We start from the raw sequence: 26,412 nt of genomic DNA on the forward strand, positions 1-26,412 counted from the left end.
CTTCCATTCTATCCTGTTGTTAATTTAAAAGAACATTTCTACTTGAAAGGAAGGGGTATATTTGTCTAAAAAACAAATTTATTGACTATAAGGAGATAAAAGAAACAGCATTAAATTTGCATGGAGATATTAGATATTAAGATATTTTCATGGGGAAATTGGCTATTTTAAAAGTTACCATGGGTACACCAGAAATTTTCCCAAAATTTCCAAATAGTACTGCACTCAGAGATTTTTACAGAACTTGGATATTGCCTAGTCAGTGTATTATTGTGTACAATACCATCTTTTTATTCAGAGCCACTTTCATATTTCATTGTTCCTATTGTGAGCTCAAATACATGTTGTTTTTATCAGTAAGCTGTTGCACCTGTAATGCTGCCTTTTTACTGGTATTTTGATCTGAGCATCAATCATAAAAGCACAAAATTTACAATCTAACCTTAAAGATGATGAAAGAAAAATACACTAATTCACTACAGTATAGTTCCTTCCGATTCTCATAATTAAATGAGTGTTTTACTCCCATCACACTACAGCTTTATTCTACCATATACAACTCTTGACCCCTCAAATTACACCACATGCATCCTTCATTTCAGGAGATGACGGCTCCTGGCAATGCCTCATATTTGTTCTTGTGGTATAACCGCGAAAAACCCATTGTGGCAATAGAAATTAAACTTACACCAGCAACAAGCACTGCTCCTGTCTTCACAGACATCTCAATGCACCCTATTAATTTTACCCAAAGAAAAAAGGTGTTAGAAGGAACAAAACAAGAAGCTTAGTAGTTAGTACCATTCCATTTGCCAGTGTTGAGATTGTACCAAAGAGATTCATTATTTGATGTTGCAATGGTCAAAGACAACTAAACTAGACAAGCATCGGATGAAGAACTTTTACAATATTTTATTTTATAGTACTGCAGTTTTTATTGGAGACTAATTATGTCTGATTTTTCATATGACATCTTACATGGACTTGAAAGTGTGTGCAGGTGTGTGTATGAGTGAGAGAGACAGAGAAAAAGAGGAACAGAAAGTTTACAAGAAATGAGAGAATTGAAGCAGATCATATTTTTCGGTGGGGCCTGCGGCAGTTGTTCATGCTCTGCGACCAAAATGTAGAAGAGATTCATGACACCAGTGTGCATTTGGTTGCTATTATAGTTGGAAATCAGGGTTAGGGTTTCTCCATCTGCTATCTTCACCGAGCCAGGTTTTGGATAGCATGTTGTCATCCCCACTATGTAATTGGCCTCATTTCCTGCATCTTTTCCTTCTCCATAGCTAGGAATAGAGGTGCATAGGAGCCTTCCATCCTAATTCATTTGTGCAAATTAATCACACCAGAGAAAAAACTCGTGAAGCAAAAATGAGGAGAAGTTGCATGGTCTTATATATCACCATTTTAGTTGACATTGATGGGTTGTAGTCTTGGAGAACATGATATTTTGGCTTCGATTGAATTGTGAAATTAAAACCTGGTTTCCAAGCTGGTACAATACCGAATTTCCATCATAGAGGCAAACTTCCTCATGCACTCTGATGGCTCAAAATGTGCAAGTCTTTGAACCATTTTTTATTTTCCCAAATATTATTAGACTCGAGATTTTACAGAACTACCAATCTTGCTGTTGCATGTTGCATAGCAAAACATTCGATTTCAGAAGTAGAAATACTCTATTCCTCTTATTTATTTTTGTATTGACCAATAATATATTAAAGGCAATTCAACTTCTTATAAATGTTTAAGAAACAAGAAGAAGCAATAAATGAAATTTTACCTGGCCGTATAATGCAGAGCCAGCACCGCCAGAATGCTGGTGGGCCACACCATAAATTATATCACCACCATGTGGGATAACCAATCTTGTAATCTTTGTATCAACACAATCTCCATTTGCCCTTTCTTCGGAATTACATTCCTTCACATCATACTCCACCTACATATTCATACTTGTCACTTATTAGATAACCAGAAAAGATTAAAATTTCATTTGGTATACAAAAATCATTGTTAGGAAGAATTGGTAAAATTGCCTTCACGCTGTCAGTAAGGAGCAGTTCTTCTCATATCTTGGAGAAATTGAGAGACAGGACCATAATATCGAGATTCTGGTGTTTTTATTCCAGGTCAAGTGAGATATCTATTTGATAATTTTGTTTCCTAAATTTCCTGCATTTCATCAGCATGTCCATTTATTCTGAGATTCGTGCTAAGGCACATCCCAGGATAAGTACTGCTGTTTGAGGTATATACCAAACTTGTCTATTTGAGGCAACTTCTACCTCGAAAGTGCAACTTTTTTTATACCTTGCAGCTTTGGGGCAAATTTGTCCCGGAATCTGTGCTATCAAGTATGTAGATCTTCACGGGTACAATGCGGGGCTCCCAATCAACCCACTTCACAGTGTACTTTACAAAAAGCTTCCTTGTTACACTCTCAAATCCTTCTCTCATCTTGCACTGAGTCTCATCGTAACAGCAAAATAAACCACCGGTGTAATTAGGCCGTATAGTATGTCCATATTCATCAATTGTCACATTGTACAATCCACACCTGAAAATTGAATTTATCGTCATCATTGATAAAGCAATAAACATGTACTGAAATCAAAGGTTCAAACAACCCTTTTCCTCAATATTTAATACTTTGGTTCAGCATAGCAACTGTCCTTTCTATTACCAGTATATATGTTTTATTAACTAGAGCTTTTGAGGTGGCTTTGGGATTGCTTTTCTTTGTTTCTTTTGTGCATATCTGATTATCTGATGTCCAATACTCAGATAATAAATGAGGAAAATAAAAAATTCAAAGAGCTGGAAAGATCTGAAGTTCGGATCAAAGAAGGAATGACAAATTTTCTTGCATGATCTGATCAAACAACTGTCATCATTGCATAATTTCAACTTTCAAGTACTATCAGTAGGTAATCAGCCAGTGCTTACATCATACCACCAGAAAATGCAACGAACTGGTTTAAATCAGATAACTGATTTGAAAATCAAACAATGACTTTTACCTGCACTCGGTGCAACCCAGCCGATCGGTGACTCCTCGTGTGTCAATTGCGTGCACGTTTAACATCCATTTCTCCTCATATCCAGCCAGCACCTCTTCTGGGTTACCAACCACTATACCGTATGGGTCAGGGACCCATGTATCAGTCTTACGTGTCTCTGACCCAAGCCCGTAATACTGCCCCAATGTATTCTTACACAGACCAGAATTTCTCACCTGTATAATTTTTGACAGATCAAGTTTATCACCTGGCGCTGAGTCTTTAAACATGTGGTACCTGAAAGCAATGTGAAAGATATGTATTGAGTATTGACCCATACAACTCAAAGCCAAGAGAAACTTAAACAAAGTAAAAAAGAAGAAACCACTGTCAAATCAATCTTGACATGTTGACAAAAAGGAAAAAACGATGAAGAAAACATTACAGGTATATTGTAGACTAAACAGAACAAACTTGAGTAAAAAATTGTAAACAATACAATTATTTTTTTTATTAAAGGGACCCAGTACACCCCAACATCTTTTAGAAGCTATTCTCTAGATATTGACCCTGCGTCTCTTTGAAGAGAGAGGAGGACTCGTATCACTGCACTAAGTCTATGGTTCTGTATACAATACAATTTGGTTATGATTTTTTCTTAGTGATAAAATTCTCCAAATTGAAAACAATATAAAGGAAATCCAATAAGAAGATGTAACACTACTTTGATTTGTGTTAACAATACCTGTTAACAACCCAATGGTGGAGATATATCTCGTGAAGTGGGACCGGGTTTCCGGATTCATCTACGACCTCAGCATTGAAGCTCTTCAAAGCTATGTGGCCCTTGGGAAAGGGGATATCATAGTAATATTTGTTTGCAACATGTCCTGGATTGAGATAGAAAGGAGGAGATAGAAAGGTCTCAGTTTTTACTTCGACGGGTCCCAAGGCCTCTGTATTGGAGAGTAATATAAAAGAGAACAGCACCAAACAGAACTCGGTTTGCATTATAGATTCTGCATAAGCAAAACAGAAGAAAATGAAAACCCAGATTCAAATTCAGTATATATTTGAGGTGCTTTTTACCAGCACCAGATCATACCAGTATTTGATTTAAAAAATTAACCTTCTACATATGCAAGGAATTAATCCTTGTACCAATTTATGTTCATTTTTCTTACTTAATTTACTAATTTATGTACTTGAAAACCTGTTAGCAAATTAACAAAAAAATGCTGGTTTCATATGAAAAAATTGATAGTTTTTTATGATAATAATAATGACCATGAATTGATTAACTCCAGCATTTTGAAGTTAATTTTACAACTAGGAAAACATAAACAAATTTATAACAAGAAAATCGGTTGGGTCCTTCATCAAGTAAAAAGATTGTTGGATCTTATAAGATAAAATAAAGTTGTTCTGAAATAGAGACGAACATCGAAGCATAAACAGCTTTTTGTATGAATACACACATAACACCAACTCACCTCTAAAATGTCTCTAGAACAAAAAAAAACTTTATTGTACATTAATAATATAATTATGTTATTAGTACAGATGGTCAAGTCATGAAAACGATTTAATTTTATATCATTATTAGTTTGAATACCAATAGTCATAAATTTATTTTACTTTCTATTTTTGAAATAAATCTTGGTAGTTGGTACCAACCTATGCTATCCCGATACTCCTGGATGACTCTCGTACCGTTTCCGACACCGACACGCCTCCGACACTGTACGATACGTATTGGACACGCCAGCTGACGTATCCCTACCTCTTGATACGGTCTCCGATACTGCGTTGAAACGTGTCGACACACTTGGGTACGGATCTGACACGCCAACAGACGCTTTCAAATTTGCCTGTAAAATGCGTGAGGACCATACTTGTTCCCTCCATTTCAATTTTGATGCACTGTGAGCTGTGAACCGCGTGTAGACCAGTGGATTAATAAAAAAATGGTGCCAACTTTCGGATCAAACCTGGGAATGGAGATTAAATGCACAACACTCTTAACCACTACACCAACTTAATTTTATTGTTACAATGCCGCAGCTATTATATTTAAGTTATACGAAATTCTTTATTCAAAATTTTCAATATTTAATTTATATAGTAATCAATAATATAATTAAAATAATAAAAAAATATATATAATTGATGTATCGTATCCGAAATTTTTAAAAATTGCCATATCCGTGTTGTATCCGATACGATACCCGTACCGTATCCATACAATATAGGTACCAACTAGTTAGTAATCAAAGCTGGTTGCCAAATATAAATTAAAACGAACGAGAAAGGATATGCTCGGAGGTCGGAAAATGCCTTATTTGTGACCCTAGCTAGTTTTTGTACCCATTGAACTATTCATCTTATTTATTACATTGTTATATGCTAAGACTCTTGTTTATAACTAAAAAGATAAAAAAAAAATTAATTGTTCCAAATTATTTCTCTCTTCTTCTGCGCCGCTATCAAAAATTATGAAAATCATAGAGACTTATTTACTGGAATAAAGTTTTTTTTATTTAAGTATTGCCAATACATTTTCAGTTACTAATACAATGTTAGTACCCATTCAAACCACTGACCTTAAAGAAAAAGTCATATATAACTATGAATTAAAAGGGCACTTTGAAAATGCTTTCTCCAGAAAATCACCTATTCTAGTTCTAGTGCAAAAGATAGACCCATACATACAAATATTCAGTGTTTTAATATTCGGTTTATATGCAGTATGCGAAAAGCCACCGCATACCGCATATGTAGATTTTTATGTGAACTTAAATATGCAGATTTTAAATGAGAATTCATATATATATAAATAAGTATACAGTAATATGTGTTATAAGTCACTGTTAATATACTCTAAATCGATATTTTTACTACTGTTAACATACTCTAAACCGATAATATACTCTAAACCGCATATTTGGACCGAATATAGATTTTCTATTTGGATTGCAACCGAATAGAAATATTTGATCGAATATTCGGTCTATTCGACCGAATATTACTACACTGCAAATAACAAAATGAATTATTACGATATAATCTGAACCAGACGAGGAAGCAAAAAGATATATAGAAAAACTATCATCCCAAATTAAGATACTATTTAGGGGTAATAGAACATAAAACATTTACCTTTTACTGATTAAATAAAGACTCAAACTCAAACTCAAATCTGTTTTTTTTTTCATAAACCTGTTATGTTAGATTAATTCTGAACCAGTGACAACTGATCTTTTTTAGGAACAAAAGCAATGAACTAAATTAAGCTAAGAATATTTTAGAATGGAAGTCCATGACAAAGATAAGAGTAAAGAAAACGACTTCTTTAGCAAGTTGAGGAAAATCTAACCTTACTTTAATTTCCTGAGATTCTGTTAGAGAGAAAGTGTGAACGTTCCTCTACGAAGAGTGCAGCATTAATTTTGTAACTCCACACACCTCTTATATATATATATATATATACGGGGGACGGGGGGATAAAAAAAAGGGAGCATCTAGTTATCCCTCCGTAACAATCCCCCATTTCATCCCCCAGTCATTAACTACTTCAATAACTACTAACTACCTAGGGGGACCACTTACTATATGGGGACCACATAATATTTGAAAGATTTTACAACTGGCGCGCGCAAGTATTCATCTATAATGCATCAAGTATTAATCTATAACACATCAAGTATTCATACCTAATATATCAAGTATTTAAAAAAAAAAATTGGACACGTTTTTAGAGGTGGAATTTTTTTTTCTTCATTCAATCTAATCAATATTTCTGACGATTGGTGATGAATTTTGCAAATCTAAAACCACGAATGTTTTTGACATAATTTTATCTTTAAAATGAGATCCATGATGATATACTTTCGAGTTATCCGTTGTACAAGTATTCATCCTTATCGAGAAAATATTCATTCTCGTCGTGCAAGTGCAAATATAGAAACTGGACACATCACTCATCCATCTTTTACACGTTTTTAGAGGTGGTTTTTTTTTCTCCGTTCAATATAACCAATATTTCTGACGATCTATGAGAAATTTTGCAAATCTAAAACCACGAACGTTTTCTACACAATTTTATCTTTCAAATGAGATCCATGATGACATACTTTCGAGTTGTCCGTTGCACAAGTATTCATCTCTTATCGAGAAAGTATTAATCCTCATCGTGTAAGTGTAAATATAAAAACTGGACACATCACTCATCCATTTTTTACATGTTTTTAGAGGTGGGTTTTTTTTTTCTCCGTTCAATCTAACCAATATTTCTGACGATCTGTGAAGAATTTTGCAAATCTAAAATCACGAACGTTTTCTACACAATTTTATCTTTCAAATGAGATCCATGATGACATACTTTCGAGTTGTCTGTTGCACAAGTATTAATATCTTGTCACGCAAGTATTCATACATAAGATATTAAGTATTCATTTATACACATTGAAGTATTCATATCTAAGACATCAAGTATTCATTCATATATCTCTATTTTTTTCAAAATTTGTTTTTATGTCATTTATTTAATACGCAGTGGTCTAATTCACCATTAATAAAGTTTTGTTCTTTCCAAAACTCGCTACTTCATGAGGAAGGGGAACATAAACATGAAAAAGATTAATTGCATATACATATACAAAATTATTTTGATACGATCGATAGTGACGGATCTGACCCGGTAGAGACGTGCTCTAGTATTCATTCAAACACATTGAAGTATTCATTCATACACATTGAAGTATTCATTCCTGGCAGAGTCGTGCTTGATTGGGATGGAGTGACAGATGATCTCCGGCAGAACATTCGCTAGAGCAGGAGCAGCAGGCATAGAGGGAAAAAACCGAGGCGAAAGTGTAAGAGGGAGGGAGCTTATTGTATTTATCATTTTGAGGTGGGAGAGAGAGGGGAGCTTATCAATAGAAAAATGGAGGTGGAGGTGGGATGCGGAGGTGGGAGAGGAAGGTAGAGGCGGAGGTGAGGCGAGGTGAAGGTGAGAGAGGGAGGTGAGAGGCGGAGGTGGGAGAGGGAGACGGAGGCGGAGGTGGGAGAAGAAGTTGGAGGTGAAAGAGAAAAATAGAGGTGGAAGAGAAAGAGAGAAAGAGGAAAGAAATAAAGGTTGTTAGAAATAGTAGTTATAGTTATAGTTAAAATAGAAAGTTAGTTGGGGGATGAAACGGGGGATGGATAGGTGGGGGATATTATAATTACCCTAAAAAAAAATATGCGGATGACAACAATTCTGAGCTTTGTTATGCAACTACAAACAAACATGCAATAGTGTTACATCATGACTTGGCATCCAAAATAAAAATATTCAATAGCAAACATTTATTTTAATTTTTTTTTCTCTCTCCAAATTTGGAAGCTTGGATATATTTGATTGCAAAACAAGAATAGATAGAATAGCCAAATTAACAATAGCTATTGTTTGTCTTATTATAATGCCAAATCTCAAAACTTTTAGAAATATTATATTCTAATAAGACAAAAAGTTTGGTTCACCATTCTAGTTATTTTAACTCAACTAAACATACCGAATAGGTTATTCCGAATAGCCTAACCCCAAAAATAGCATATTCTCAATCTAGCCAAATATTAAATTAATAATTTAATTTTTTTAAAGGGAATGATTCAGCTCGACCAATTAAATTTGTTTGGGACTTCGTTCACTAATCATGTTGTGCCAGGTGTAAATTCATATTATCAAAAAACAAATTAAGCTTGAACACTACAAAAATTTCAACAAGTATAAATCTTATACAAATTTAAATTATATGTTTCAGGCTTATGATTATGGACGAACTAGATAGTGTTTTTTTTATATATATATTATTCGAATTACAAAGCTAAAATTATAGACGTGCTTTTTTATATATATATATATATATATATATATATATATATATATATATATATATATATAGGAGGTTGATAATTAACCCCGCACCTCCCACCCCGCAATTAACCCCGCACAAAAAGCCAAAAAACTCCAGCTGTCATTTTTTTTCATAAGGTATTAATACTTACGTACAGAAGTATTTATCTCTAAGAACGAAAGTATTTATCTCTAAGTACGAAAGTATTTAGGGGACCATGCAAGTTTTTTTCATGGAGGGTGGGGGGAATCTCAAATCACATGGGGGACCATGCACGTTTTTAGAGGTGGATTTTTTTTATCTTATTTCAATATCGTCCACATTTCTCACAATCTATGATAAATTTTGCGAATCTAAAACTACGAACGTTTTCTACGTAATTTTCTCTTTCAAATGAGATCCATGATGACATACTTTCGAGCAAGTCGTTACAGAAGTATTTATCCCTCATAGTGCAAGTATTTATATCTATACTTGAAAGTATTTTTTTGCATATAATACTTATAATACTTGATATTAATACTTTCATATGTCAGTATAAATACTTATAATACATGATATTAATACTTTCATATGTCAGTATAAATACTTATAATACTTGATATTAATACTTTCATATATCAGTATAAATACTTATAATAATTGATAGTAATACTTTCATATGTCTGTATAGGTATAAATACTTGCACGATGAGGGATAAATACTTTTGTAACCACTTGTCCGAAAGTATGTCATCATGGATCTCATTTGAAAGAGAAAATTACGTAGAAAACGTTCGTGGTTTTAGATTCGCAAAATTTCTCATATATTGTGAGAAATGTGAACGAGATTGAAATGAGATAAAACTAATTTGGAGAGAGATAGAGTGGGGGGATGGTGGGGGGATGGAATGGGGGGGGGGGGGGAGTAATATAATTGTTCATATATATATTAGCTAGTGTGTCAAACACTAAAATTTTTACCGTGAAGTTTTAAGAATTTTATGATGGATGATCAATTATCAATTAAATTCTAAACTGACCAAATTTCATATGCGTCATATCTAAATAACTGAGAACATATTAATAATTTCATTCTTATAATATTTTTGAATATATTAAGGGCTTGTTCGGATGTCATGGGATTATACGGGATGAGAACCCACTTTTGAAAAAGTGGGAACCTATAATGGCGGGTAAGCACTGGATTATTTATGGGAATGTGCTGAAATTGGTGTTCGGTTGTATCATGAGATTAATTGTGAGAAATTCTATTTTAAGTAATATAATTTTCTTTATTAATAAAATTATCAATAAATATATTTATATATTTATATCATAGAATCCTGTATAATCCAATCTCGCATAATCTGGTACAATTGAATATAAAAAAGTTTAGATCTTTAACATATAATATATCTTCTAAAACTTGGACGATAATTGTAAAGCATCAATACTTGTATGATCTTAAAAAAATATAATCAAGGACTAATTTAATATGAGAGCATGAACCATCTCATAATTTTTGAAATCTTAATATCAATTTAATGTTGTCCGACTCTAGACTAATTTGCTTAGTCCTACAAAGATTATATAAAAAAAAAGTTGCACTTTTTATATGTATAGATTTTTATTGCATTAGTTGATTATTATATTGTAAATAAACTATGACATAGAGGAGAGATTGTCTCCAAAAAGATGGTGCTTTTGACGTGGAGAGTGGTGAGTGGAGTAAAGAGAGGAGAGAGAGAGCGATTGGGAAGAAAAAACGGAATCTTCAGCTGAATTGTTTTTTTTCCTATGACTGGAAGGTAAAATAGGAACCGTTTGAGATTTTAAGTGGAAAAATACGGAGCTGCATAACAGCATTGAGGACAAATAGCCATTTTTTTTTTCCACGAAAACCTACGTAACCAAACACGCTCTAAATAAGTATAATATCATAAAAGTTGAATGTACGCTACAATTATTGACTAGAAAAATCATACTAGACATCACAATTTTATTGACTAGATTCCTCACAACAATAATAAAAAGAAATGATTGTTTTTTCTGTACTTAGAAAGTTAGAAGCCAATTAAAACAAGAGGTGGGTTCCAGAAGGCTGACAGCATTGCTGACGGGGAATGGGAAAAACCTCGGAAAGGGAACAATTCTAGAAGCCTAGTTTTGCCACGTGGAATTGCTGACGCAAGTGCTTCCGTATCTGTATGTTATTGTCAATTTTTATTGAGGTAATGTTTATTGTTGTTATTGTCTCTGTTCATTGGTAAAGCTTTAATTTCTCTTACTATTGTAAAATTACAGTATCGTTGGTGGCGGCCGGCGTCTCCTCCGCTGGAAATTTCTAATTTCGGTAACCTTGATTATTCACCTTGGTATTCTTTTAGATTTAGATTGATTAATACTCAGCAAGGATTTGTTTGTGTTTGTTGATATGATTTGTGTTGTTTGATTGTTATGGTGCTATGATTGTTTAATTTTAGTTGGTTGTGCAGTTGCTATATTGTGTTTTATAGAAGCTCAATTAACACAAAATGAAAGATAATTCATACATGTTTTTTCATTTATGACTTACCAGTAAAAGGGTCACTGACTTTAATGTTTCATTAACATACAATTTTGTTAATAACAGTTCTGAACTTCTGATTGAAAAACCAGAAGAGAAATACTTGGATTTTGTGTTTTAATGACTTGGATTTATTACATATACTTGGATTTTGGTAAGTCCTGACTTTAATGTTTCATTTAGGACTTACCAGTAAAATCGTATTTTAATAAAACAGGACTTGGATTTTGTGAATAATCGTATTTTAATGTTTCACTGACTTGGATTTTGTGAATATTTCCATGAACAACTACTGGTAAGTCATAAATGAAACACCAAATGAAAGATAATTCACATATACTTGGATTTTAATGTTTCAGTCTGTTGCATGTACAAAAGAGTCACTGAATCCTTTCTTTTATACCCATTTGTAGATATTGGTACAACATATAAAAACCGTTCATCCAGGCCTCAAGTCTCGTGTAAGTGCCCAGTTAACATCTGTAGCAAAGGAGCTTGCAGCTTATGGTGATGTTGTGGAATCAAAGGTATGTGTTGTCTAAAATTAAATAATAGAATAAGAAACAACTGTCGGATCTAAAATTTTGTATTTGTTAATGGAAAACTCTTATGTGTTTTTAAAGAAGTAGCTACCAGTCCATAGCAGTGAGGTCTCAGTAAAGGTTATAGTGGATTTTCTATCCAACTTAGATGGTTATGCAAAAATATTATTCGTTTTTCACACTATCTACCCCATAATTGGATATTGTAAGTCTTAAAATAAGTGGTATATTCACAATATGTTATATGAAGTCATAAAACCAAGTGGAGTACCAATATACTGTAAACCAAGTGCAGCACCAATATACTGTACGAGGGTACCATCATAAATTAAGTACTCCCTCGCAGTTGGTCAAATTCATTCATAATTTGGCTATGGTACTATGCATTGCGCAGATTGGTATGTGCTACGGATCAATAATTTCATTTTCAATGTCCAAATAGTCGATCTGAACCATTTAAAGTGATTTCCATAGGAAAATGTACATGCAGTCTAAATTTTCCATTGTTTACTATTTTTTTACCATTTTTTTGGATAGGTAGAAAATCACTACTTTTGAATGGTCTAAGAATCTTCATATCAAATAATTACCTACCTATCTAAAAAAATGTAAACAATTCTAAAAAATATAATATTTGATCTACAAGTACATTTTCATATGGAGATCATGTTAAATGATTGAGATCGATTGTTTGGACTTCTAAATGAAGATATTGATCCATAGTACGGACCAATATGCGCTATGCATAGTACTGCAGCCTCACTCATTTGCCATTTAAGTTGATCTCGAGCACCATAACTCTCATGTACCAACAAAGATTCTAAGAATAGAGGATATATACTTGCTGGCAGAAAGCGTTGCTTGTTCGGTACCAACAACAAAGAGAAATAATCGGGCTTGAAATAGGAAGACCAGACAAGGATTAATGGAGATGCGAGTTGTGGGATCTGTTTATTTTTGTATTTATTGAATCAACTGTTTCTTGCTATTGTACCAACTGCAAATTTACCTCTTCTAATTTATTTGCCTATAAAGTTTGAAGTGTATTATTTTGAAAATTTTTTCTTCATCATTATCTGTCATTTGTTCATGATAGCTCACATAAAGTAGTTGTTCCAGAACCTGCAGACTTGAGTGACAGCTTGAAACAACTTCGTCACAACTTGCAAGCGAGAGATTGGAAGGTACATTATTATTTCATCTTGAAATTACAGCTTTTGAAGCATTAAATTGTTCATTCAATACAATTTATCAAGCTTGTTGTGTCAGTTGGGCTTTGACCCAGAAATCAGTATCACTAGACTTTATCTCTCTTAGGGCATGTTTGGTGGCAGCCCAAAAGTTACTGTTCATGTGAGAAAAAAAATTTCATTCAAATTGAATTTTTTTTTTCCTACATAAATAGTAATTTTCAGTTCAAAATTTTTTATTCTTATTCCCAATAGGGCTGCCGAACAGGGCCTTAGTGTTTTTTTTTTGAGAAATCGTGGCAGAAGCTGCCCGATGTATATATTAAACTCTTGCAAAAATTCTTACAACTGTGTATGATACAGTGCGTCCTCAGACTTCTGATCTCACATAAGAAATAAAATACAATCAAGACTTCTGATCTCACATAATAAATAAAAATACAATCATAAGGCAAAAAGTTGAGATTTGTATATGCAGGTATACCCCGAAGGAATCCACTTTATGATCCCATGGTTTGACAGACCGATAATCTATGACGTGAGGGCCCGAACTCATCTTGTTTAGAGCACTTCTGGTAGCCGTGATCTGTAGATGGTATTTACCTAGATTTATTTCTTCTAATATTCTTGACTTGAACAACAATTATTTCTTCTGAATTACTGTTATCACTTTCAATTAGGGTTTTACTGTGCAGATTTTTAGCTGAGTGCTGAAATTGTAACCTTTGAATGTATGTGCAGTATTTGGGAAAAAAAAAAATTCCTTACATCATTTTTTTTTGCAGCTTGTATTGTATGTAGACATAGACATACACCGTGGGAATAGCGTGGAGGAGGCATTCTACACCACTGACTGGGTCATGACGGTCTCCTTCCATAGATTTGGTGACTATTTTCCAGGTACTTGCAATATCCGTGACATTAGATTAGGAGTGTGGATTTTCATGGGGAAATTGGCTAGTTTAAAAATTTCCACGGGTACACCAGAAATTTTCCAAAAATTTCCAAATTGTACTGCACTCAGAGATTTTTACAGAACTTGGATATTGCCTAATCAGTGAATTATTGTGTACAATACCATTTTTTATTTTTAGAGCCACTTGCATATTTCATTGTTCCTATTGTGAGCTCAAATACATGCTGTTTTTATCAGTACCCTGTTGCATCTGTAATGCCTTTTTACTGGTATTTTGGTCTGAGCATCAAGCATAAAAGCACAAAATTTACAATCTAACCTTACAGATGATGAAAGAAAAATACACTAATTCACTACAGTACAGTTCCTTCCGATTCTCATAATTAAATGAGTGTTTTACTCCCATCACACTACAGCTTTATTCTACCATATACAACTCTTGACCCCTCAAATTACACCAAATGCATCCTTCATTTCAGGAGATGACGGCTCCTGGCAATGCCTCATATTTGTTCTTGTGGTATAACCGCGAAAAACCCATTGTGGCAATAGAAATTAAACTTACACCAGCAACAAGCACTGCTCCTGTCTTCACAGACATCTCAATGCACCCTATTAATTTTACCCAAAGAAAAAAGGTGTTAGAAGGAACAAAACTAGAAGCTTAGTAGTTAGTACCATTCCATTTGCCAGTGTTGAGATTGTACCAAAGAGATTCATTATTTGATGTTGCAATGGTCAAAGACAACTAAACTAGACAAGCATCGGATGAAGAACTTTTACAATATTTTATTTTATAGTACTGCAGTTTTTATTGGAGACTAATTATGTCTGATTTTTCATATGACATCTTACATGGACTTGAAAGTGTGTGCAGGTGTGTGTATGAGTGAGAGAGACAGAGAAAAAGAGGAACAGAAAGTTTACAAGAAATGAGAGAATTGAAGCAGATCATATTTTTCGGTGGGGCCTGCGGCAGTTGTTCATGCTCTGCGACCAAAATGTAGAAGAGATTCATGACACCAGTGTGCATTTGGTTGCTATTATAGTTGGAAATCAGGGTTAGGGTTTCTCCATCTGCTATCTTCACCGAGCCAGGTTTTGGATAGCATGTTGTCATCCCCACTATGTAATTGGCCTCATTTCCTGCATCTTTTCCTTCTCCATAGCTAGGAATAGAGGTGCATAGGAGCCTTCCATCCTAATTCATTTGTGCAAATTAATCACACCAGAGAAAAAACTCGTGAAGCAAAAATGAGGAGAAGTTGCATGGTCTTATATATCACCATTTTAGTTGACATTGATGGGTTGTAGTCTTGGAGAACATGATATTTTGGCTTCGATTGAATTGTGAAATTAAAACCTGGTTTCCAAGCTGGTACAATACCGAATTTCCATCATAGAGGCAAACTTCCTCATGCACTCTGATGGCTCAAAATGTGCAAGTCTTTGAACCATTTTTTATTTTCCCAAATATTATTAGACTCGAGATTTTACAGAACTACCAATCTTGCTGTTGCATGTTGCATAGCAAAACATTCGATTTCAGAAGTAGAAATACTCTATTCCTCTTATTTATTTTTGTATTGACCAATAATATATTAAAGGCAATTCAACTTCTTATAAATGTTTAAGAAACAAGAAGAAGCAATAAATGAAATTTTACCTGGCCGTATAATGCAGAGCCAGCACCGCCAGAATGCTGGTGGGCCACACCATAAATTATATCACCACCATGTGGGATAACCAATCTTGTAATCTTTGTATCAACACAATCTCCATTTGCCCTTTCTTCGGAATTACATTCCTTCACATCATACTCCACCTACATATTCATACTTGTCACTTATTAGATAACCAGAAAAGATTAAAATTTCATTTGGTATACAAAAATCATTGTTAGGAAGAATTGGTAAAATTGCCTTCACGCTGTCAGTAAGGAGCAGTTCTTCTCATATCTTGGAGAAATTGAGAGACAGGACCATAATATCGAGATTCTGGTGTTTTTATTCCAGGTCAAGTGAGATATCTATTTGATAATTTTGTTTCCTAAATTTCCTGCATTTCATCAGCATGTCCATTTATTCTGAGATTCGTGCTAAGGCACATCCCAGGATAAGTACTGCTGTTTGAGGTATATACCAAACTTGTCTATTTGAGGCAACTTCTACCTCGAAAGTGCAACTTTTTTTATACCTTGCAGCTTTGGGGCAAATTTGTCCCGGAATCTGTGCTATCAAGTATGTAGATCTTCACGGGTACAATGCGGGGCTCCCAATCAACCCACTTCACAGTGTACTTTACAAAAAGCTTCCTTGTTACACTCTCAAATCCTTCTCTCATCTTGCACTGAGTCTCATCGTAACAGCAAAATAAACCACCGGTGTAATTAGGCCGTATAGTATGTCCATATTCATCAATTGTCACATTGTACAATCCACACCTGAAAATTGAATTTATCGTCATCATTGATAAAGCAATAAACATGTACTGAAATCAAAGGTTCAAACAACCCTTTTCCTCAATATTTAATACTTTGGTTCAGCATAGCAACTGTCCTTTCTATTACCAGTATATATGTTTTATTAACTAGAGCTTTTGAGGTGGCTTTGGGATTGCTTTTCTTTGTTTCTTTTGTGCATATCTGATTATCTGATGTCCAATACTCAGATAATAAATGAGGAAAATAAAAAATTCAAAGAGCTGGAAAGATCTGAAGTTCGGATCAAAGAAGGAATGACAAATTTTCTTGCATGATCTGATCAAACAACTGTCATCATTGCATAATTTCAACTTTCAAGTACTATCAGTAGGTAATCAGCCAGTGCTTACATCATACCACCAGAAAATGCAACGAACTGGTTTAAATCAGATAACTGATTTGAAAATCAAACAATGACTTTTACCTGCACTCGGTGCAACCCAGCCGATCGGTGACTCCTCGTGTGTCAATTGCGTGCACGTTTAACATCCATTTCTCCTCATATCCAGCCAGCACCTCTTCTGGGTTACCAACCACTATACCGTATGGGTCAGGGACCCATGTATCAGTCTTACGTGTCTCTGACCCAAGCCCGTAATACTGCCCCAATGTATTCTTACACAGACCAGAATTTCTCACCTGTATAATTTTTGACAGATCAAGTTTATCACCTGGCGCTGAGTCTTTAAACATGTGGTACCTGAAAACAATGTGAAAGATATGTATTGAGTATTGACCCATACAACTCAAAGCCAAGAGAAACTTAAACAAAGTAAAAAAGAAGAAACCACTGTCAAATCAATCTTGACATGTTGACAAAAAGGAAAAAACGATGAAGAAAACATTACAGGTATATTGTAGACTAAACAGAACAAACTTGAGTAAAAAATTGTAAACAATACAATTATTTTTTTTATTAAAGGGACCCAGTACACCCCAACATCTTTTAGAAGCTATTCTGTAGATATTGACCCTGCGTCTCTTTGAAGAGAGAGGACTCGTGTCACTGCACTAAGTCTATGGTTCTGTATACAATATAATTTGGTTATGATTTTTTCTTAGTGATAAAATTCTCCAAATTGAAAACAATATAAAGGAAATCCAATAAGAAGATGTAACACTACTTTGATTTGTGTTAACAATACCTGTTAACAACCCAATGGTGGAGATATGTCTCGTGAAGTGGGACCGGGTTTCCGGATTCATCTACGACCTCAGCGTTGAAGCTCTTCAAAGCTATGTGGCCCTTGGGAAAGGGGATATCATAGTAATATTTGTTTGCAACATGTCCTGGATTGAGATAGAAAGGAGGAGATAGAAAGGTCTGAGTTTTTACTTCGACGGGTCCCAAGGCCTCTGTATTGGAGAGTAATATAAAAGAGAACAGCACCAAACATAACTCGGTTTGCATTATGGATTCTGCATAAGCAAAAGAGAAGAAAATGAAAACTCAGATTCAAATTCAGTATATATTTAAGGTGCTTTTTACCAGCACCAGATCATACCTGTATTTAATTTTAAAAATTAACCTTCTACATATGTATTTTTAGGTTACTTCTACATATGCAAGGAATTAATCCTTGTACCAATTTATGTTCATTTTTCTAACTTAATTTACTAACTTATGTACTTCAAAACCTGTTAGCAAATTAAAAAAAAAAGCTGATTTCATATGAAAAAATTGATAGTTTTTTATGATAATAACAATGACCATGAATTAGGGGTGAAAACGGAGCAGATTTGGAGCGGATAATGCTAATACCAAATTCGTATCCGTCTTCCATTGAGCAAATACGAATACTGATACGGATAGTAAATTGATGTCAAAATTCTAAGCCAAATCCGCCTTAAAGGAATATGGATACGGAGCGGATAATCTATGAATACGGATACGAAATGAATAATTATCGGATAATTGAGTTATACAAACTTTAAAATACATATTTCAATTATTAATATTCAACCTTGATGTAATTTGTGAAAAAAAAAAGAATACATGTTGCACAATACCATAATAGATGCCTCAATCAAAAGATTATTGCCAATGGTCATACAGTAGTCATTTCTCCATTTTTTATTGCCAATGGAGAGAACTTGAAATACTAACTAACAACTATCAGCGAAAAAACAGATCAATATTGTGTCCGGATGGACCGGATACTTAGTCCCACAAGATATATTGTAGATAGTGAGAAGTTATAATTCTTTATATATATCTCGACCATAGGGAATTCAAAACACCGGAGAGGAGTGAGGACTTAATGGGTCCGAAACTTTTATTGGGCAGATAATGGGTCCGGACTCCGGATATACTGAATATCCGCTCCGTTTACCTATCAATCAAATTATCCGTATCCGACTCTGCTTCCTTTCCGAAACGGATAATCCGGATCCATTTTCAGCCCTACCATGAATTGATTAACTCCAGCATTTTGAAGTTAATTTTACAACTAGGGAAAAAAACAAAATAATAACAAGAAAATAAAAAGATTGTCGGATCTTACATAAAATAAAAAGATCCAATTTGCTAGTCTATGTCTATCGAATGTGTCTTCTTCATTCACACCTTAATTTTTCTCCATATCAATTTTAATAGAACCTAACAAAATAAAGTTTGTTCTGAAATAGAGACGAACATTGGTTTTTGTATGAATACACACATAACACCAAAATGTATCTAGAACAAAAAAAAAAACTTTATTGTACATTAATAATATAATTATGTTATTAGTACAGATGGTCATGTCATGAAAACGATTTAATTTTATATCATTTTTAGTTTGAATACTTACAAGTACCAATAGTCATAAATTTAATTTACTGTCTATTTTTGAAATAAAAACTCTTGGTAGTTGGTAGTTGGTACCAACTAGTTAGTAATTAATCAAAGCTAGTTGGCAAATATAAATTAAAACGAACGAGAAAGGATATGCTCGGAAGTCGGAAAATGCCTTATTTAATTTGTGACCCTCGCTAGTTTTTGTACCCATTGAACTATTCATCTTATTTATTACATTGCTAAATGCTAAGACTCTTGTTTATAATTAAAAAGATTAAAAAAAAATAATTGTTCCAAATTATTTCTCTCTTTCTTCTTTTCTGTTGAAAACCTAGCTAGGCGCCGCTATCAAAAACCCCAGTAATAAGTTATAACTATGAAAATAATAGAGACTTATTTACTGGAATAAAGTTTTTTTTATTTAAGTATTGCCAATAACTTTTCAGTTACTAATACAATGTTAGTACCCATTCAAACCACTAACCTTTAAAAAAAGTCAAATATAACTATGATTAAAAGGGTACTTTGAAAATGCTTTCTCCTAAGATAAGCCCATACATACAAATAACAAAAGGAATTATTATGATATAATCTGAACCAAACGAGAAAGCAAGAAGAAAATTAAACTATCATCTCAAATTGAGATACTATTTAGGGGTAATAGAACATAAAACATTTACCCTTTACTGATTAAATAAAGACTCAAACTGAAATCTTTTTTTTTTTCATAAACCTGTTATGTTAGATTAATTCTGAACCAGTGACAACTGATCTTTTTTAGGAACAAAAACGATGAATTCTAAATTAAGCTAAGATTAATATTTTAGAATGGAAGTCCTTGACAAAGATAAGAGTAAAGAAAACGACTTCTTTAGCAAGTTGAGGAAAATCTAACCTTACTTTAATTTCCTGAGATTCTGAGAGAGAGAGAGAGAGTGTGAACGTTCCTCTACGAAGAGGGCAGCATTTGTAACTCTTCAGACCTCTTATATATAAAGGGGGAATAAAAAAATAAATATGCGGATGACAGCAATTCTGAGCTTTGTTATGCAACTACAAACAAACATGCAATCGTGTTACATCATGACTTGGCATCCAAAATAAAAATATTGAATAGCAAACATTTATTTTAATTTTTTTTCTCTCTAAATTTGGAAGCTTAAATGCATAATCTAATTATTTAAAGGGAATGATTCATCTCGACCAATTAAATTTGTTCGGGACAAGAATGAGACAGTATTCATGAGGGATACTATATCGGTATATCGTCGCTAATAAAAAAAGTACCTTTATGTCGGTATACCCAGCAGATATTGTCTCATTCTTATAGTGGGACTTCGTTCACTAATCATGTCGTGCCATGTGTAAATTCATATTATAAAAATAAATTAAGCTTGAATCCTACAAAAATTTCAACAAGTGTAAATCTTATACAAATTTAAATTATATGTTTCAGGCTTATGATTATGGACGAACTAGCTAGTGTTTTTTTTATATATATTATTCGAATTACAAAGCTAAAATTATAAACGTGTGTGTGTGTGTTTTTATATTAGCCAGTGTGTCAAATTTGAACCGATTTAAAAGATACTTAGCCTGCCATCAAACATTAAAAAATTTACCATGAAGTTTTAAGAATTTTATGATGAATGATCAATTAAATTTTAAAATGACCAAATTTCATATGCGTCATATCAAAATAACTGAGAACACATTTATAATTTTAATTATTATAATAAATGCTTCTATGGACATAAGGACCTATTTGTAAAATAAACATATTTTTATTTTCAAAGTTCAAACAGTTGATCTGAACCGTTCATCTTGTTCTCCATATTAATATGTGCTTGGAGACCAAATTTTACATTTTTCTGAATTTTTTTACTATTTATTAAGATGGGTACAAAATTCAATGGTCTGAATTTGATATTTTTTGTACCCATCTTAATAAATAGTAAAAAAATTCAGAAAAATGTAAAATTTGGTCTCCAATCACATATTCATATGGAGAACAAGATGAACGGTTCAGATCGACTGTTTGAACTTTAAAAATAAAAATATGTTCATTTTACAAATAGGTCCTTATGTCCATAGAAGCATTTGCCTTTTTTTTTTATTATATTAAATAAGTATATCATAAAAGTTAAATGTACACTACAATTATTTATTTCTTGTTAAGGCTAGAAAAATCATACTAGACATCACAATTATTGACTAGATCCCTCACAACAATTAATAATAAAAAGAAGTGATATTTTTTATACTTAGAAGCCAATTAACCGTAATAGGGATTCTTTTATAATTCGTCTATCTGGACCATCCTTTTTAACTTGACACGAATCTCAAAGTCCAACGATAATTTCTCTATACTAGTCCGAATCTCAAAGCATCTGAGAATTAATCTCAAACCGTAAAGTGAAGATAATCTTTACAGTATTTTCCATTAAAACAAGAGGTGGGTTCCAGAAGGCTGACAGCATTGCTGACGGGGAATGGGAAAAACCTCGGAAAGGGAACAATTCTAGAAGCCTAGTTTCGCCACGTGGAATTGCTGACGCAAGTGCTTCCGTATCTGTCCGTTTTTTTTTGACTATCTGTATGTCGATGACAGTGATAACTCTCAAGTTTTAATGCAAGTGGGTTCCTCCAAGCCAAGGTGAGCCTTAGATATAGAATAATTATTATAGTACTCATGCTTCAGTATCCGTATTATATCTGCACTACAGTACTCATATTTAGAGAAATAATATATTATGATATGTACTAATTATTATTTTAAAAATATATTATAGTCTCTATTAATTATTATTTTAAAATTTTCACGGTATCATTTCTTTATGGTCCCAACTAATTTTATGATTCTTCTTTTACAATCTCCGTACTCTTCTCCTCGTCAATATTTATCTAACAAAAATAGTTGACCTCATATGAATAAATACTTCAGTGTATATGTATAAATATTTTCAATACTTAGATATTAATACTTTTAGTGTCATATATACAAAATACTTAGATATTTATACATTCGTAATTATAAATACTTAGATATTTATACATTAGTAATTATAAATACTTAGAAGATAAGATATTAACACTTAAAAATTAAGATATTAATACTTTGATGTGTGACTTGTTATGATTATTCCTTTTTGAGTTCCCCAATCATTTTCGCGTCAACCTTCCTCTAACAAAAATAGTTGACCTTATAAGTATAAATACTTTTAATACTTAGATATTAATACTTTCGGTGTCATATGTAAAAAATACTTGCGCGACGACGAGTCTGAAACTACGTAATAATTGATTTCATTTGAAAGAGAAAATTGCATATGTATTAATACTTCAGAAAAAAAATCAAATAGTGGAGATTTTGCAGTCCTTGCAGGAACTTATCTTTCTACATTTAATTTTTGGTGGTCCCCACGGGTACAGTGTGGGTACTATTAGTTTCGCGCTACAATACCCATGCAATAAATAATTATTCACTTTATAGCTATAAATACTTTCGTACATAAGTATAAATACTTCTGTGCATAAATATTAATACTTTAGAAAAAAAAATCGAATTGTGTAGTTTTTGCGATCCCCACAAAAAGTGATCTTCCACATTTATTTTTTAGTGCCCACCTGCGGATACTGTAGCGCGGGTACTATTATCAGCTCCCTTAGATATATTATACTAAGAACAAACTCATTTAATATTTAGTAAAATAATTATAAAATAAATTAAGAAATATTTCTTCTATAATTTAAATAGAGGAGTGATATTTGTATTCTCTTATATGCATCTCAGATGTATTGATATCTTATGTTATTAGAAAAGAGTTATATTTTACTTATTTGATAAATTATTTAATTTAAATTTACTTGTGATTATTTGAGTCTGAGTACTTCACATACGAGGTATGAACTCTTGTGAATTTAGATATGAATACAGGTTGCATGCTAATTAAGCATAACCTCTAGTATGAACACTACTTGTGAATTTAGATATCAAGCAATTTGAACAAATATTTAATTTGCCACTTCACATACAAATATAGGATTTTTTTTAAAATATAATTATGCTAAAATAATTCAACAGAACAAGCACAGGTTTGACTAGAGTTCAAAATCTAGCCATGGAGAAAAAAAAGGCATACTGCACCGATCCTATGGATCGGTGCAGCTCATTTTACCTCTGCTACAACATATTCACACGGAAGCCACACCAATTAAGCCTCCATCGATCCTGTGGATCGGTGTAGTCTCAAAATATTGCTCCACCGATTCTGTGGATCGGTGTAGGTTTACCCTTTACCTACCGCACAAGATCTTCAATTTCCTGTTTCATTTTACTTGAAGTTCTTGAATAAATTTATTAAGGCTATAAATGTCAGTTTGCTGAAACTGATGACCGACAATAGTACTAAGCACCATGACCAAGCACCATGACCGAAAATAAATTTTACAAGATCTTCAACTTATGACCGAAAATAGCACCAAGCACTCGGTACCAGCATACCAAGCACCATGCACTCGGTTTAGTAAACTATATATGCCATGCAAAATATTACAGATAACATGCAAAAATTTCTAATTCTCTTCGACGATCCAAATTTTTTAAAACAAGTGGATGGAAAAATGGTTGAGTAAATTGAGAGAATAAAAAAAAAAACAGAAGAACCGGTTTGGAGAAAGCTCGGGCTTGGACGAAGGAAGAAGAAAGGGAGAGAAAGGAGCAGTCCCTGCGTAGGAATTGGAAAACAAAGCTCCACCGATCCCTAGGATCGGTGGAGGCCTAAATGGGATCTTCTGTGGCTGTGTCAATGTGGAGTGTGCGCAGAGGAAAATTGGGCTACACCGATCTAGGGATCGGTGTAGAATGCGTTTTTTTTGCTCCACCGATCCACAGGCTATTTTCCGAAAATCCAAATGAACTGTGCTTGTTCCGTTGAATTCTTTTAACATAATTCTATATTAAAAGAAAAAAAATCCAAATATAGTTATTAGGTTATCTCTTCCTTTTAAACATGAGCAAATTAATAAACAATATATTTTATAGCATGAATTATATCGATATTGAATTTAAACAAATATATTAAATTAATTTGCTGATCACGTCATTTTAGAAATAAATTAGGATTAAGTCGGCAAAAGAAACTGAATTAATGCGTTCATTTTAAATCGATCGGACGACTCAAGATTAAAAATAAAAAAGTCAAGTCCTTCCACATCATCCGGATAAAGGATAGCAATGGGAACAGAGGTGATCATATTGCATTTGAAAAAGGGCCCACTACAAGTGTAAATATCTTTTTTGTGTGTGTGTGTGTGTGGAAAACTACAAGTGTTCATATTTTGTATAATTATTTCGAACTAGAGAGTTGTTTGTTTTTCTCAGGGGGTTATACAAATTTATAGGTTCGGTTCGACTTTATTTCTCTCTAAAATTTTATTTGTCATCCTCTGGACTTTTGGTTTGTAATTAATGTTACATTTAGGGTTAAAATTATGATAAATTTCTTGAATTCTAATTGGTAATTAGAATTAGAAGTCAGAATATTGAAAATTAGGAGTCAGGACATTGGAAATTAGAAATTAGGACATTTTTTTTTATCTAATATCTGATTAGCTAATGAATTTGAAACCGATTAACTATTTGAATCCAATTCGTTATTTTTTTTGTCCTTCTCTAATAAAAATTCTGAATCTGCCTCTGAACTTGTGTGCAGTTTACTGTAACATCACATAATTAAAATTAGATATAATGCCACAAGAGTCGAGTGCCTATAAACTTCTCTCTTGTGACAAATAGCCTTCTTAATTTTTATTATTAACAATCACACTCAAATTTTCAACCCAAGACAATTAACCCCAAATATAAATAAATTATTAATCTCACTCATAGTTGTCAAAGTTGGATAAAAAAAAGCCCAAACTGTCCTTGAAGCTTATACTACAAGAAAAAATATAAAATTATTAATCTCACTCATAGTTGTCAAAGTTAGATAAAAAAATGCCCAAACTGTCCTTAAAGCTTATACTACAAGAAAAAAAATATAAAATTGTTAATCTCACTCATAGTTGACAAAGTTGAATGAAAAACGCCCAAACTGTCCTTGAAGCTTATACAAGAATGATACAGTAATCGCGATGAATACTATCAGTATACCGTTGCGGATACTACCTTCGCTAATAGAAAAAAAAACATCTTTATCTCGGTATACCCTCACGGATAGTTGCTTTTTACTCTTGTGAATATTGTTCTATTCTTAGACTTAAGGTGTTTTTCATCCAACTTTGACACCTTAAAGTGACTATTATGTGTGTGTGTGTGTGTGTAGGACTTGACTAAAAAAACACCTTAAAGTGACTAAAAAAAGAGGGCTACAAGCGTACAACCTATCATTATAGTATTTTAAATCCGGATTAGCACTTTTTGAACTATTATTTTGTGATTGAATTAGTACATACCAACTATTATGTGTGTGTGTGTGTTTTTTTTTTTTTTTGAATTAGCTCACTATTCTACTAACTATTCTTTATTTTTTGAATTAGTTGTTATTCTCACTAACCCACCCTTTCATCCAAACACACCCTAAGTTTTCTACAGCATGCAACAAAACAATATTTTGTTGGTATTTCATGTTTTGAGTTCCCTTCGAATTGGAATGTATAATGTCCAATATATATAATGCCTTCTATATGAGAGATGTTCCAAATCCGGATAAAAGAATCTTTTATGGATATATTAAATTGTTGGGTGACTTATTTCTCTTTAATGATGATGTGTAGGTGCAATATATACAATGTCTATGATGACATGTAGGTGCACTATTACCTGGTAGAAATTGCATTTTTTCTTCTTCTGAATTTCTCTTATTTTTCTTTAATCCAGGACAAACGAGTCTTTGCTTTTCATTTTTAAGGACTGAGGAATCAATAATTTGATCATCTATCAAAGTTATATATATATATATATATATATATATATTTTTGTTGTTGAATTGTATTCGATAGTATTTATCTTAATTTGAAATTTAATTAATTTTACAATACACAATTACT

General features: G+C 33.0%; 2 protein-coding genes and 1 long non-coding RNA gene across 5 annotated transcripts; 1 reads left to right on the forward strand and 2 right to left on the reverse strand.

Annotated features, from left to right (window-relative positions):
- Window positions 1-364: 364 nt before the first annotated feature.
- Window positions 365-6,455, reverse strand: LOC144569198 (uncharacterized). Of its 2 annotated transcripts, none has more exons than XM_078319421.1 (7): window positions 6,385-6,455; window positions 3,754-4,027; window positions 3,030-3,305; window positions 2,320-2,566; window positions 1,790-1,948; window positions 1,051-1,324; window positions 365-735 (listed from the first exon to the last, which is right to left on the reverse strand). In XM_078319421.1, the coding sequence occupies exons 2-7, from the start codon at window positions 4,017-4,019 to the stop codon at window positions 599-601; spliced, it is 1,359 nt and encodes a 452-aa protein (XP_078175547.1). In that variant the 5' UTR covers window positions 4,020-4,027; window positions 6,385-6,455; the 3' UTR covers window positions 365-598. The 2 variants fall into 2 exon arrangements, with proteins under 2 accessions (XP_078175547.1, XP_078175548.1); XM_078319422.1 differs by lacking the exon at window positions 6,385-6,455 and adding an exon at window positions 6,168-6,266.
- Window positions 6,456-10,956: 4,501 nt separating this feature from the next.
- On the forward strand, window positions 10,957-14,713 carry LOC144569199 (uncharacterized). Of its 2 annotated transcripts, XR_013516019.1 has the most exons (6): window positions 10,957-11,092; window positions 11,192-11,240; window positions 11,867-11,980; window positions 13,115-13,179; window positions 13,664-13,780; window positions 13,971-14,713. It is a non-coding gene; the product is annotated as an uncharacterized LOC144569199 (long non-coding RNA). The 2 variants fall into 2 exon arrangements; XR_013516018.1 differs by lacking the exon at window positions 10,957-11,092 and having other exon boundaries at window positions 11,108-11,240.
- On the reverse strand, window positions 14,362-20,341 carry LOC144569197 (uncharacterized). The gene is made up of 7 exons (XM_078319419.1): window positions 20,258-20,341; window positions 17,729-18,002; window positions 17,008-17,283; window positions 16,298-16,544; window positions 15,768-15,926; window positions 15,029-15,302; window positions 14,362-14,713 (listed from the first exon to the last, which is right to left on the reverse strand). Exons 2-7 carry the CDS (start codon window positions 17,992-17,994, stop codon window positions 14,577-14,579), a joined length of 1,359 nt encoding a protein of 452 aa, XP_078175545.1. The 5' UTR covers window positions 17,995-18,002; window positions 20,258-20,341; the 3' UTR covers window positions 14,362-14,576.
- Between the last annotated feature and the right edge of the window lie 6,071 nt (window positions 20,342-26,412).

Source organism: Carex rostrata, chromosome 18, assembly GCF_964058835.1.
Source record: "Carex rostrata chromosome 18, lpCarRost1.2, whole genome shotgun sequence".
Lineage (NCBI taxonomy): Eukaryota > Viridiplantae > Streptophyta > Magnoliopsida > Poales > Cyperaceae > Carex > Carex rostrata.

What these genes read in the sequence shown, in the direction of transcription:
- LOC144569198 (XM_078319421.1), bottom strand. Translation starts at nt 4,019, where the DNA reads ATGCAAACCGAGTTCTGTTTGGTGCTGTTCTCTTTTATATTACTCTCC. An exon ending in CACCATTGGGTTGTTAACAG is followed by an intron (nt 3,306 to 3,753) that starts GTATTGTTAACA and finishes CATTGCTTTCAG; the next exon opens with GTACCACATGTTTAAAGACT. An exon ending in ATTTGCCCCAAAGCTGCAAG is followed by an intron (nt 1,949 to 2,319) that starts GTATAAAAAAAG and finishes ATGAATATGTAG; the next exon opens with GTGGAGTATGATGTGAAGGA.
- LOC144569197 (XM_078319419.1), bottom strand. Translation starts at nt 17,994, where the DNA reads ATGCAAACCGAGTTATGTTTGGTGCTGTTCTCTTTTATATTACTCTCC. An exon ending in CTGGGTTGCACCGAGTGCAG is followed by an intron (nt 16,545 to 17,007) that starts GTAAAAGTCATT and finishes TTCAATTTTCAG; the next exon opens with GTGTGGATTGTACAATGTGA. An exon ending in ATTTGCCCCAAAGCTGCAAG is followed by an intron (nt 15,927 to 16,297) that starts GTATAAAAAAAG and finishes ATGAATATGTAG; the next exon opens with GTGGAGTATGATGTGAAGGA.